General features: G+C 41.6%; 1 protein-coding gene across 1 annotated transcript; it reads right to left on the bottom strand.

Annotated features, from left to right (window-relative positions):
- Positions 1-6,483: 6,483 nt before the first annotated feature.
- Positions 6,484-13,554, bottom strand: LOC106565650 (MICOS complex subunit MIC10). Its single transcript, XM_014132981.2, has 4 exons — positions 13,432-13,554; positions 7,091-7,138; positions 6,859-6,968; positions 6,484-6,732 (listed from the first exon to the last, which is right to left on the bottom strand). The coding sequence occupies exons 1-4, from the start codon at positions 13,490-13,492 to the stop codon at positions 6,724-6,726; spliced, it is 228 nt and encodes a 75-aa protein (XP_013988456.2). The 5' UTR covers positions 13,493-13,554; the 3' UTR covers positions 6,484-6,723.
- Between the last annotated feature and the right edge of the window lie 817 nt (positions 13,555-14,371).

Here is a 14,371-nt window from a genome sequence, read left to right as displayed (position 1 = left end):
GGAATTTGAAATGATTTATACTTTAACTTTTGATACTTAAGTATATTTCAGCAATTACATTTACTTTTTATACTTAAGTATATTTAAAATCAAATACTTATAGACTTTTACTCAAGTACTATTTTACTGGCTGACATTCACATTTGTCATTTTCTATTAAGGTATCTTTAATCCCGTTTTAGGTATGACCCAGATGCAGACAGTGTTGAAGAAACAAAAGTTTATTTCTAAACAGGGGCAGGCAAACGACAGGTTAAAGGCAAGCAGGGGTCAATGATCCAGAGAGGGTGCAAAGGGTCCAGAATGGCAGGCAGGCTCAGCGTCAGGGCAGGCAAGGGTCAATAATCCAGTTAGGTGGGGTAAGGTACAAAAACAGCAGGCAGGCTCAGGGTGAGGGCAGGCAGAACGGTCAAACCGGGATGGACTACCAAACAGGTGCAAGAAACAGGCAGGAGCAGGGGAACAAACGCTGGTAGGTTCTATGAACAAATGAACTGGCAACAAACAAACAGAGAACACAGGTATAAATACACAGGGGATAATGGGGAAAATAGGCGACACCTGAAGGGGGGTGGTGACAATCACAAAGACAGGTGTGAAACAGATCAGGGTGTGACATCTTTACTTTTACTTAAGTATAACAATTGGTTACTTTTTCCACCACTGCACAATGACTACATCAAGCTTGTGACTATAAACTTGGTTGCATTTGCAGTTCGTTTTGATTGTGTTTGATTATTTTGTGCCCAATAGAATTGAATGGTAAATAATGTAGTGCCATTTTGGAGTCACTATTATAAATAATATTAGCATATGTATCTGAGCACTTCTACATTAATGTGGATGCTACCATGATTATGGATAATCCTGAATTAATTGTGAATAAAGATGAGTGAGAAAGTTAGAGGGTCAAAGATCAAACCCCCAAGAGATGCTAACCTTTCACCTTTACCAATAACAGGGGAGGTTAGCATGTCTTGGTGGTATGATCTTTGACCCTTCTAACAGCTCCACCTACAGGCCAGTCGGTGCCATTTTTGTTTACCAGGTTACTCATTGCCTCTAGTTTCTGTGTGCCAAATTTAAAAAAGTAAACAATCTATGCTTGAGTTATTTGACAATGTCAAAAAAAAATTTAATCTAAGAATAGCTTCACTGTGAACCCCTACATATTGCAAATAGTGACAAATGCATCACTTGTGTCAGTTCACACTTCCTTTTGATTTATTGTATTGCCTATCTGATTTACCATGTATGAATGTGTCATTCAATGTGTTTCTATAGGCTAGTAGCAGTAAGGCCAAATTCAATGTCTCATCAAATATATTTATATATATATATATATATATATATATATATATATACACACCTACAAGGGTACAAAAATTCAAAATCAAACAGCTAAATGATCCATGGTATGACCATCTTAAAACAATATGACCATCTGTGTTAGATTAGTAGACCCCCCTCTGGCTCAGAGTGGAAGTGTAGATACAGTAGGCAGGCCATGCATGCTGTCCTTGAGGGCCAGACTGTTCAGGTTGGTTTTGTCCCAATCTTTGAATAAGCCACTGATTAATACCTTGACAACAATGAATGGACCTTCCAATAAATCTATTGAGGAAGTAAGTGCCAGAGACAAATTAAAACCAGCAGACGCTCCTTAGATCATGACTCATGAGCTGTGCTGTCCCAGACTGCCAGTGGTTGTTCCACATTAGGATTTGGTATAATGGAGGAATTTTGCCTCTCTATGAACAGAAATGTCTTCAACAGCCACTACAGTGATGGAACTCTATTTTCCTCAAATAAAATCTGTGCATGCTGCCCTGGCACTGCGCTCTGTCTCTCTCACTCCCTCATGTCAGTTCTGGCTGCAGAACAGACCACATCTGATGGAAAAATTGTTGTAATTATGATTCTGACATGCATATGATATGCAGGTTAGCGTTTTTTTGTCGTGAATCTTGTTCTGGAGGCAGCTCTGCTGAGCAGTCACTAGCTGGCACAGCCATAAAGTCATAACATTTGATTTTAAACCTAAATCCTAACCTTAACCACAATACTTAACCTAATCCTAACCTTAAATGATGACCAAAAATATAATTTTTGTATTCATACATTTTTACAATATAGGTAATTTTGACTTTGCAGCTGCCCTATCTAAGGGGAAATAGTTCAGTTCTGCCTCCAGGATAAGACTACTGATAATAAACGCCAACCTGCATATGATATCTGAACCAGCTCTGTGTTCTCTGATTAGTGGCAAGGTTAATAGTGATTATGATTGTCGTTCTGGAGAATCTGTCAGACAGGCACAGACAGGTACCCTCTTATGCCCCAGAAATCTATCCCCACTTCCCTCCCCCTCTGCAAGTGTGCAACTTTGATTGTATCCATAAGCCCCCATGCACTCTTGCAGACAAATACTATATTAATAGACAGGGGAAGAGTGAAATAGCGGAATCTGTTTTTGAGAGGATGCCAACATATACTCCTTACTTTGTAACTAATGCATTGCAGAATGCGTGCAGGAGTGTTTACATGTACTGTATGTGTGTGTAAGAGTGTGTCTCTGTCTATCTTTGCTCGTGTGAAAGAACGTTTGTTTATATACTGAACAAAAATATAAACGCAACATGCAACAATTTCAAAGATTTTACTGAGTTACAGCTCATAGAAGTACATCAGTCATTTGAAATACATTTGTTAAGCCCTAATCTATGAATTTCACGACTAGGAAGGAGTGCTGCCATGGCTGGGCACGGAAGGGCATAGGCCCACCCACTGGGGAGACAGGCCCGGCCAATCAGAATGAGTTTTCCCCACAAAAGGGCCTTATTACAGACATGATAGAGAAATGAACATTAAATTCTCTGGCAACAGCTCTGGTTGACATTCCTACAGTCAGCATGCCAATTATATGCTCCCTCAAAACTTGCGACATCTATGGCATTGTGTTGTGTGACTAAACAGCACATTTTAGAGTGGCCTTTTATTGTCTACAGCACAAGGTGCACCTGTGTAATGAGCATGCGGTTTAATCAGGTTCTTGATAGGTCACACCTGTCAGGTAGATGGATTATCTTGGCAAAGGGGAAATGCTCCCTAACAGGGATGTAAACAAATTTGTGCACAAAATTTGAGAAACAAGCTTGTTGTGTATGGAACATTTCTGGGATCTTTTATTTCAGCTAGTGAAACATGGGACCAACACTTTACATGTTGCATTCATATTTATGTTCTATATATATAAAAAAAAACACACATACATATACACACAGTACCAGTTAAAAGTTTGGACACACCTACTCATTCAAGGGTTTTTCTTTATTTTTACTATCTTCTACATTGTAGAATGTTAGTGAAGACATCAAAACTATGAAATAACACATATGGAATCATGTAGTAATCAAAAAAGTGTTAAAATATATTTTGATTTGTTTGTTAGATTCTTCAAAGTAGCCACCCTTTGCCTTGATGACAGCTTTGCACACTTTTGGCATTCTCTAAACCAGCTTCACGAGGTAGTCACCTGGAATGCATTTCAATTAACCTCTTACATCTAGACGTTCCGCTAGCGGAACACCTGCTCCAATATCCAATGATGGGCGTGGCGCGAAATACAAATTCCTCTAAAATCCGAAAACTTCCATTTTTCAAACATATGACTATTTCACAGCATTTTAAAGACAAGACTCTCGTTAATCTAACCACACTGTCCGATTTCAAAAAGGCTTTACAGCGAAAGCGAAACATTAGATTATGTCAGCAGAGTACCCAGCCAGAAATAATCAGACACCCATTTTTCAAGCTAGCATATAATGTCACAAAAACCCAGAAGACAGCTAAATGCAGCACTAACCTTTGATGATCTTCATCAGATGACACACCTAGGACATTATGTTATACAATACATGCATGTTTTGTTCAATCAAGTTCATATTTATATTTATATTCATATTTATATCAAAAAAAAGTGTCACGTTAGAGCAGAGATCCTTTGTAATGGATAGAGATGGCAAAGAAGTTCAAGAAATGGTCAGACAGGGTACTTCCTGTACAGAATCTTCTCACGTTTTGGCCTGCCAAATGAGTTCTGTTATGCTCACAGACACCATTCAAACCGTTTTAGAAACTTTGGAGTGTTTTCTATCCAAAGCTAATAATTATATGCATATTCTAGTTTCTGGGCAGGACTAATAATCAGATTAAATCGGGTATGTTTTTTATCTAGCCGTGAAAATACTGCCCCCTAGCCATAACAGGTTAACAGGTGTGCCTTGTTAAAAGTTAATTTATGGAATTTCTTTCCTTAATGCATTTGAGCCAATCAGTTGTTTCGTGACAAGGTAGGGGTGGGTATATAGAAGATAGCCCTATTTGGTAAAAGTCCATATTTTGGCAAGAACAGCTCAAATAAGCATAGAGAAACGACATGGTCAGTCAATCCGGAAAATTTCAAGAACTTTGAAAGTTTCAAAGTGCAGTCGCAAAAACCATCAAGCACTATGATGAAACTGGCTCTCATGAGGACCACCACAGGAAAGGAAGTCCCAGAGTTACCTCTGCTGCAGAGGATAAGTTAATTAGAGTTAGTAACAGACACATCTCAACATCAACTGTTCAGAGGAGACTGAGTGAATCAGGCCTTCGTGGTCGATTTGCTGCAAAGAAACCACTACCAAAGGACACCAATAATAAGAAGAGACTTGCTTGGGCCAAGAAACACAAGCAGTAGACAGACCGGTGGAAATCTGTCCTTTGGTCTAATAAGTCCAAATGAGATTTTTGGTTCCAACCGCCAAGTCTTTGTGAGATGCAGAGTAGGTGAACAGATGATCTCCGCATGTGTGGTTCCCACCGTGAAGCATGGAGGAGGTGGTGTGATGGTGCTTTGCTGGTGACACTGTGATGTATTTAGAATTCAAGGCACACTTAACCAGCATGGCTACCATAGCATTCTGCAGCGATACGCCATCCCATCTGGTTTGAGCTTAGTGGGACTATCATTTGTTTTTCATCAGGACAATGGCCTCCACAATCACCTGACCTCAACCCAATTGAGATGGTTTGGGATGAGTTGGACCGCAGAGTGAAGGAAAAGCAGCCAACAAGTGCTCAGCATATGTGGGAACTCCTTCAAGACTGTTGGAAAAGCATTCCAGGTGAAGCTGGTTGAGAGAATGCCAAGAGTGTGCAAAGCTGTCCTCAAGGCAAAGGGTGGCTACTTTAAAGAATCTAAAATATACATTTGTTTAATAGTTTTTGGGTTAATACATGATTCCATATGTGTTATTTCATAGTTTCGATATATTCACTATTATTCTACAATGTAGAAAAAATAAAAACCCTTGAATGTTGATAGGTACTGTGTGTGATAGACACACACACACACACACACACACACACACACACACACACACACACACACACACACACCACCACTGTTGAATAATGTACTGTATCTACTATGGAGAGAGATACATGTGAAAGTCATTTTGAAATGTATTCTATGTTGCAAATAAGTGTTTGAGATTGTATATGTGGGGCTGGTCATATCTGGATGTGTGCTGTAAGAAATGTATATAGTTTAAGCCTATGAGTGAGCATGTGAGTTTCAGTACATATGCGTATGAACATGTGTTTAAATATGTGCCTTGAAGTGAACGTGTGAATGTGTGTTCAGACGTGCACGGAGCGGAACTCACCTGTTAGTAATAAGGGCTGAGCTTCAGTCCAGAACTGGCATTCCAGAACATTCCACAAATTCTGCTGCACCAGGGGGCTGGACAAACACACTCCCAAAACATACTCCCAGACACAATCAGTACTGCCAATGAACACACAGACAGAGTATTGCTCACAAAAGACACAAGCTAACATGATCCTTCTCCATGCACCACCTACACAATCACTGCCAACACTCCCAACATACACATACAAGCACACACACAGGTACTCTGCCATTGTCCTGCTCCCAAACACTCCCAGATGAAGACAGTCTGCATGGTGCAGCTGTACCTGGAACAAAGTGTATTGCAATCCTTCTTACCAGTGTAACATGTTCTACAGTTCCTCCACTTAAACTATTCATCTTAGTGATAGGTAGCAATATACAATGTTGTATTGGTAGATGGTAGCAATACACAGTAGATAGTTTCCCCCACACTTTGCATTTACCACCTGACCCCATCTTCACCTGTAGTATACAACCCTCTCACTAAACATTTATCTAACCTCTCTCTGTACATTTAGGAATATATTTGTTCCACACCCTCCCCATCATCCAGATTTTATCCATTGCTTCATTTTCTTTAGCTCTCATTTTCCCCTGCTTCCCCTCTTTCCTTGAGGGCTGCAGCAGGACAGCAGGAGTTTAACTCTCCTACTCATTCACACACAAAATACTGTCATTCTTCCTTTCCCTCCCGCTCTCTAACACACAAAGCTTGCCAAACTCATTTCAAAATAGACATGTTCTTTGTTTGCATTCAAACTTTATTCACACAGATACAAGACAGAAGTAAATCAGGAATTCTCTGTCAAATGATTCATTACTTATATATATATATATATATACATACACACACGACTTCCCTGTGAGACTCACACAGTAATTACATTGGGTGGCAGGGAGACAAGCAGCAAAATAAAATAAAAACAAGCAGCAAAATAATGAGGACGAGACAACTTCTACATCAGCCAACTCTCCTCAGTCTTCTACTGTTCCTGAAAGAGATTAAATAGAACAGTCATTTTACTATGTGCAATTATTGTTGAGGGAAAAAACGCTGGAATACTGTGTTTCAACCTTAATGGCATCGACCTTGGTCATGACGTGTGTGATTTGCTCACCTTTACCCTGTGACCATGGAGCTGGTAAGGTGACCTGAAGTCCTGCTGGCAGTTGGAGTAGCCCATGCCCAGCCCCACACCTGATCCAAATGCCACTGGCCAAGTGCGCCCTAGAGATGAGACAGACAATTAATTCACTTATATGAAACAAACCATAACTCCCACAAAGATCAACACATGGACAGCATTATTATTACAATTACTGTTCTCTGCTGTCTGAGGCAATACTCACGTTTGAAGAAGAGGACTGAGAACACAATCCCCACGCCAAGGCCGGTCGCTACAGAGAGACAGCGAGAGAGAGAGAGAGGAAAGAAAGAAAAAAAAGGGGTGAAAGGAGGTGCATAAACCTCTCCACAGAGGAATAGAAATAAAAAAACAAGTCTGCAGCACACCCTATGATTAAGTATTGGGGTAATGCACACATACACACGGGTATGGAATTCCCTGGTGTGCTTGGAAGTTAGTCTGCTCTAATGAGGTGAGGTGAGGGGCAACATTGCCGCTGACCCCAGAGCTAGTAAACAGCACCTGTCAGCCAGACATTGTTCATTAGAGAGAAACAGAGGGGGAATATGAAGAAAAGCATGTGAAAGTAAATTTAAGACAAAAAAATAAAAAAAATAAAGAGCAAACGAGAGCAAAGAAAATGTCATTGAGTGAGAGAGATGTGTCAAGGGGTAGGAGGAGCTAGTGCTGTAAAGGAAAGACATGAAGGGGGAGGAGAGATGAGAGGCGGGGATAAGTGAGATAGAGGACTAGCAGTGTGATCTACAGATCTGGGACGTTTAAGTTAGGGAGAGTGAGAGTCCAGTCAGGTCAAGCAGAGGGTCCAGGTGAGGTGATCTTCATAGCAGGGAGATGGACAGACAAGACACAAATAAGACACAACGACAGAGTGTAAGTGTGGACCCGAGGGGGCATTTGAGGAGATAGAATGTGTTTGTGTGCTTAGCTTCACCTCGCTGTGTGCAGCGCCCCACCCAGCTCCGGGCCAGCCAGCACAGAAATACATAAAAACAACAGTTTGGGCCCCTCCACTTCTTAATTGGATTCAGAGAGCTATGCAGCATGACCGATACGCAGCTGCCAAAGCACTCAGACACTGCTCCCTCCGTCTCAATTACACAACTTACAAATGTCAAACAAGACCACAAAAACAAAGGGACAACATCCGAGACATCTTTATTGCTGCTGACAGACACATCAAGCTCCTCTACAACCTCTGCTGCCCCCCCCTCTTCCCACCCCCCTCGCTTTCCAGTCTGAACTAAAAAAAATGTTTTTTTAAAGTCCAATGCAGCCGTTTTTTTATCCCACAATATCAAATCAGTTCTGGGTAACAATTAAGTACATTACTGTGATTGTTGCTTGGACTGTCTGGGAGTGGTCTGAGTGGGGAGGGGGAAACTGAAAACGAGCGGTTACTGGCAGAGAGGTTTGGAACTTTCTTATTGGTCTATTAAACTACTTTACCACCAGGTGATGACACCAGGCCAGCCAAAACTCTATCCGTCCAAAACAGGGTTTGAAATTGTAGACGGTCTTTTCAAACAGCTCTTACACTAAAAAAGGAATTATTATCTTCACAATTTCACAGTATTAGTCCCAACAGTGTGGAAATATATACTGCTCAAAAAAATAAAGGGAACACTTAAACAACACATCCTAGATCTGAATGAAAGAAATAATCTTATTAAATACTTTTTTCTTTACATAGTTGAATGTGCTGACAACAAAATCACACAAAAATAATCAATGGAAATCCAATTTATCAACCCATGGAGGTCTGGATTTGGAGTCACACTCAAAATTAAAGTGGAAAACCACACTACAGGCTGATCCAACTTTGATGTAATGTCCTTAAAACAAGTCAAAATGAGGCTCAGTAGTGTGTGTGGCCTCCACGTGCCTGTATGACCTCCCTACAATGCCTGGGCATGCTCCTGATGAGGTGGCGGATGGTCTCCTGAGGGATCTCCTCCCAGACCTGGACTAAAGCATCCGTCAACTCCTGGACAGTCTGTGGTGCAACGTGGCGTTGGTGGATGGAGCGAGACATGATGTCCCAGATGTGCTCAATTGGATTCAGGTCTGGGGAATGGGCGGGCCAGTCCATAGCATCAATGCCTTCCTCTTGCAGGAACTGCTGACACACTCCAGCCACATGAGGTCTAGCATTGTCTTGCATTAGGAGGAACCCAGGGCCAACCGCACCAGCATATGGTCTCACAAGGGGTCTGAGGATCTCATCTCGGTACCTAATGGCAGTCAGGCAACCTCTGGCGAGCACATGGAGGGCTGTGCGGCCCCCCAAAGAAATGCCACCCCACACCATGACTGACCCACCGCCAAACCGGTCATGCTGGAGGATGTTGCAGGCAGCAGAACGTTCTCCATGGCGTCTCCAGACTCTGTCACGTCTGTCACGTGCTCAGTGTGAACCTGCTTTCATCTGTGAAGAGCACAGGGCGCCAGTGGCGAATTTGCCAATCTTGGTGTTCTCTGGCAAATGCCAAACGTCCTGCACGGTGTTGGGCTGTAAGCACAACCCCCACCTGTGGACGTCGGGCCCTCATACCACCCTCATGGAGTCTGTTTCTGACCATTTGAGCAGACACATGCACATTTGTGGCCTGCTGGAGGTCATTTTGCAGGGCTCTGGCAGTGCTTCTCCTGCTCCCCCTTGCACAAAGGCGGAGGTAGCGGTCCTGCTGCTGGGTTGTTGCCCTCCTACGGCCTCCTCCACGTCTCCTGATGTACTGGCCTGTCTCCTGGTAGCGCCTCCATGCTCTGGACACTACGCTGACAGACACAACAAACCTTCTTGCCACAGCTCGCATTGATGTGCCATCCTGGATGAGCTGCACTACCTGAGCCACTTGTGTGGGTTGTAGACTCCGTCTCATGCTACCACTAGAGTGAAAGCACCGCCAGCATTCAAAAGTGACCAAAACATCAGCCAGGAAGCATAGGAACTGAGAAGTGGTCTGTGGTCCCCACCTGCAGAACCACTCCTTTATTGGGGTGTCTTGCTAATTGCCTATAATTTCCACCTGTTGTCTATTCCATTTGCACAACGGCATGTGCAATTTATTGTCAATCAGTGTTGCTTCCTAAGTGGACAGTTTGATTTCACAGAAGTGTGATTGACTTGGAGTTACATTGTGTTGTTTAAGTGTTCCCTTTCTTTTTTTTGAGCAGTGTATATATAAAAAAAAAATAAACTTTTGACAGCAATGGGCCTTTAAGATTTACAGTCTCTCTCTCTCTCTCTCTCTCTCTCTCTCTCTCTCTCTCTCTCTCTCTCTCTCCAAAAGCAGTGGAGCTGGCCAAATTACTATTATGAACCTCGATACAACCACAGCTTGACTCCCTCTGATATCTTTACCTTTCCTTCGTCCTCCTTTCTCTCCTGACTGTGCATCCATCATTCTTCTCTTCTGTTGTTCCCCTCTTACTGTGCAGCAGCTTTCCTGTCTGTCCTGATAGGCTGGCTATTACAGGCTCCCTGCTGGGGGCAACGTGATTTCACAACCTTTGGCCTCTTCACACTATAAGTGTGGATTATTGTAAACCCAGCTGTTGTCAACCCACATACCTTTTCGGGGAATACAGTAAATCTAAAAACAAGGAAAATATTAAGTTTGGCAGTCCTCATGGCTAGTTGCTCCAAAGCTAGCAAACATTCCAAAACCAAATACCTCTGTACGAAAGATTATAATTCAAATAAGTCTTTAAGCAAAACTACTTTCATAGACAATTTCCCAAAATATTTGTAAGGGTGCAGGAATATCATTGGTTCTAGATCAGAATGTTGTGTGTCATGTTCTTAGACAATATTCCTTTATTATGGATATTGGACACCAACTTCACACTGCATTGCTGACATTGTGTTATCACCTTTATGTTATCTCAGAGATCAATTGGTAAACTCTGATTTACCACCCCAAGATATCCCTGCACAACGTTTATTTGCGCCCCTACTGGATGGAAACTACAAGTGTAATTAATGGCTGTGCTCAATGCAATGGCACTTCTAAATGTAGATCCTTTAAAACACCCCAAACAGGGAAACAGATCCCAATCAAAGGTGTTGTCATGTGCTCCACTAAGGCAGTTATTTATCTTATAACTTGTCCTTGCGGTAAAAATGACGCGGGGTAAAACAAAGGGCGAATTAAAATTACGAATCTCGGAGCATATTAGCACCATTAGGTGCAAAAACTCGACTTACTAAGTTGCGGCCCACTTATTGGAAGCAAACCCCTCGATTTCGTCCCTACGTTATATTGGCATCGAACATGTCACACTCCCTAGGAGGGGGTGACCTCAACAATTTATTGTTAAATGAGAGGCTGACTGGATCTTTAATTTAAAGACCATTGCTCCTTTCGGTCTCAACATAGACTTTGATCTGAAGACATTCTTGTGATTTTGCTATTGAAAATGTTTGTAGGCCTATGTACCCAAATTGTATCTATGATCATATGCTATCCATTCATGTTTTTGGTATGTTATTTTTATATAACAGAGCCTCCTTCACTCACGCCGCCAAACTTACCCTACTGACTATCCTACCGATCCTCGACTTCGGTGAAGTCATCTACAAAATAGCTTCCAATACTCTAGTCAGCAAACTGGATGCAGTCTATCACAGTGCCATCCGTTTTGTTACCAAAGGCCCTTATACCACCCACCACTGCGACCTGTATGCTCTAGTCGGCTGGCCCTCGCTACATATTCATCGCCAGACCCACTGGCTCCAGGTCATCTATAAGTCTATGCTAGGTAACGCTCCGCCTTATCTCAGCTCACTGGTCACGATAACAACACCCACCTGTAGCACACGTTCCAGCAGGTATATCTCACTGGTCATCCCCAAAGCCAACACCTGATTTGGCCGCCTTTGTTTCCAGTTCTCTGCTGCCAGTGACTGGAACGAATTGCAAAATCGCTGAAGCTGAAGACTTATATTTTCCTCACTAACTTTAAACATCAGCTATCTGAGCAGCTAACCGATCGCTGCAGCTGTACATAGTCCATCTGTAAATAGCCCACCCAATCTACCTACCTCATCCCCCTATTGTTTTTATCTACTTTTCTGCTCTTTGCACACCAATATCTCTACTTGCACATCATCATCTGCTCATTTATCACTCCAGTGTTAATCTTCTAAATTGTAATTACTTCGCTACTATGGCCTATTTATTGCCGTACCTCCTCACGCCATTTGCACACACTGTATATAGACAATTTTTTTCTATTGTGTTATTGACTGTACGCTTGTTTATTCCATGTGTAACTCTGTGTTGTTTGTGTCGCACTGCTTTGCTTTATCTTGGCCAGGTCGCAATTGTAAATGAGAACTTGTTCTCAACTAGCTTACCTGGTTAAATAAAGGTAAAATAAATAAATACAATTTAAAAATCTGAGAATTAACCAACGATATCAGGCCACACCCAGCCATGATTACAGACACCTGTGTGTGTCCTTTGACACTATATAAAACGAGTCACCCTGCAGTGTTTGTCATTATACCCTGATGAAGACAGCTCGTCTGTCGAAACGTTGGTAATTAGGTTATTAAATTATTGCATCTGAGCTCCTAGAGTGTGCGACTCTCCTTTACATTTTAAGTGTTCTACTCCGCTAGCCAGCACCTCGCCTAAATTGGTGTGGATTTCTTTCGCCTCTAGATCACCTTATCAAGTCCATTTACATATTTATATGATGTGTAATGTATACTTCCTTAACTTACTTTTAATGGAAATTGTTACACTTTACAGAAACGTCAGCAAAGACGGTATAGCCCAGTTGCACTATACCATCTTTCCCTAATCTACTTAATCATAAAGTTACTTTACTATTACAGTTGCTGGATCGTGTAGGGGATGAAACACTTTAAACATGTGTTGATGAAACATGCATGATTAAAATGTTCTAAGTTAATGTCACGTGCAGAAATTCTAAACCCGACAAATGTCACTGATGCTTTATGTAGCTATATGTCATGTCACAATGTGTAATGCTGTCCTATGCTTTGAGCATGCATTTCATGTGCATCATTACGGGATAGTTTAACGGTGCAGTTAATCATATTACCCTATTAAGACTAGAGGACTCAATGTCATATGCCAGTTTCCGTATTTCTTTGATTTTATATCAATGTAAGCAACATTTTACAGCATGTTATAGGACTAATAGTTAATGTCATTGAAAAGTTGACTCAAACCCGTAACTGACGGCGTGAAGGGCACAATGTGTTTCCTGGACTGGTCGCAGAATAATACAAAAATATAGGACGTGAGCGCGCAAATGTTTTGGTCCGTTTCTTCGACACAATTGCCTGAAATATAATTACAACAAACCATACAAAAAAAAGCCCTATGTTGATGGGGATTTTGGTTTAAATTGTCAATGGACCTCATCGGGTATGGCCCACACTATACGTAGACAGGTGGCCTTGCTAAGCTCATGCACCTGGTCCCCGGCTTACACTCCGCATTTTAGGTTGTACTCTGTTTGGAATCAATTTCTTAATAAATGCATTTATGAAATATCGATATTTACCTATCTTCAAAGCGCTATCAGCTAGGCATCGGTCCCACTTCTGTCCGTGTTCATTTGCCATGTTTTCAGCTTCTGACTCCTCACATCTTCAAAAATCGCGAGATTGAGGTCATGTGATCACCTACGTCAACATAATGTTGCAGATATGTATTTTACATGGATGCATGTGCTGACAATATTTGCTCTATATGACTATTTCCTTTCTGCAACATTTCGACAACATTGCAATGTTAGAAACTGTAGTGAAGTAGGTTGTGCCACTGAAATAAATATAATATGAAATGCAATGTATGACATTATCATACATCCAGAATTTGTATTTATTTATTTTATTTCACCATTATTTAACCAGGCAGCCAAGTTGAGAACAAGTTATCATTTACAATTGCGACCTGGCCAAGATAAAGCAAGCAGTTTGACACATACAACAACACATAGTTACACATGGAGTAAAACAAACATACAGTCAATAATATAGTAGAAAAATAAGTCATATACAAAGTGAGCAAATGAGGTGAGATAAGGGAGGTAAAGACAAAAAAGGCCATGGTGGCGAAGTAAATACAATATAGCAAGTAAAACACTGGAATGGTAGATTTGCAGTGGAAGAAGAAGCAAAGTAGAAATATAAATAATGGGGTGGAAAGGAGCAAAATAAATAAATAAATACAGTAGGGGAAGTGGTAGTTGTTTGGGCTAAATTATAGATGGGCTATGTACAGGTGCAGTAATCTGTGAGCTGCTCTGACAGCTGGTGCTTAAAGCTAGTGAGGGAGATAAGTGTTTCCAGTTTCAGAGATTTTTGTAGTTCATTCCGGTCATTGGCAGCAGAGAACTGGAAGGAGAGGCGGCCGAAGGAGGAATTGGCTTTGGGGGTGACCAGAGAGATATACCTGCTGGAGCGTGTGCTACAGGTGGGTGCTACTATGATGACCAGCAA

The sequence above is a fragment of the Salmo salar genome, chromosome ssa12, assembly GCF_905237065.1.
Source record: "Salmo salar chromosome ssa12, Ssal_v3.1, whole genome shotgun sequence".
Taxonomy (NCBI): Eukaryota; Metazoa; Chordata; class Actinopteri; order Salmoniformes; family Salmonidae; genus Salmo; species Salmo salar.
This window is presented reverse-complemented; position numbering and strand designations above follow the sequence as displayed.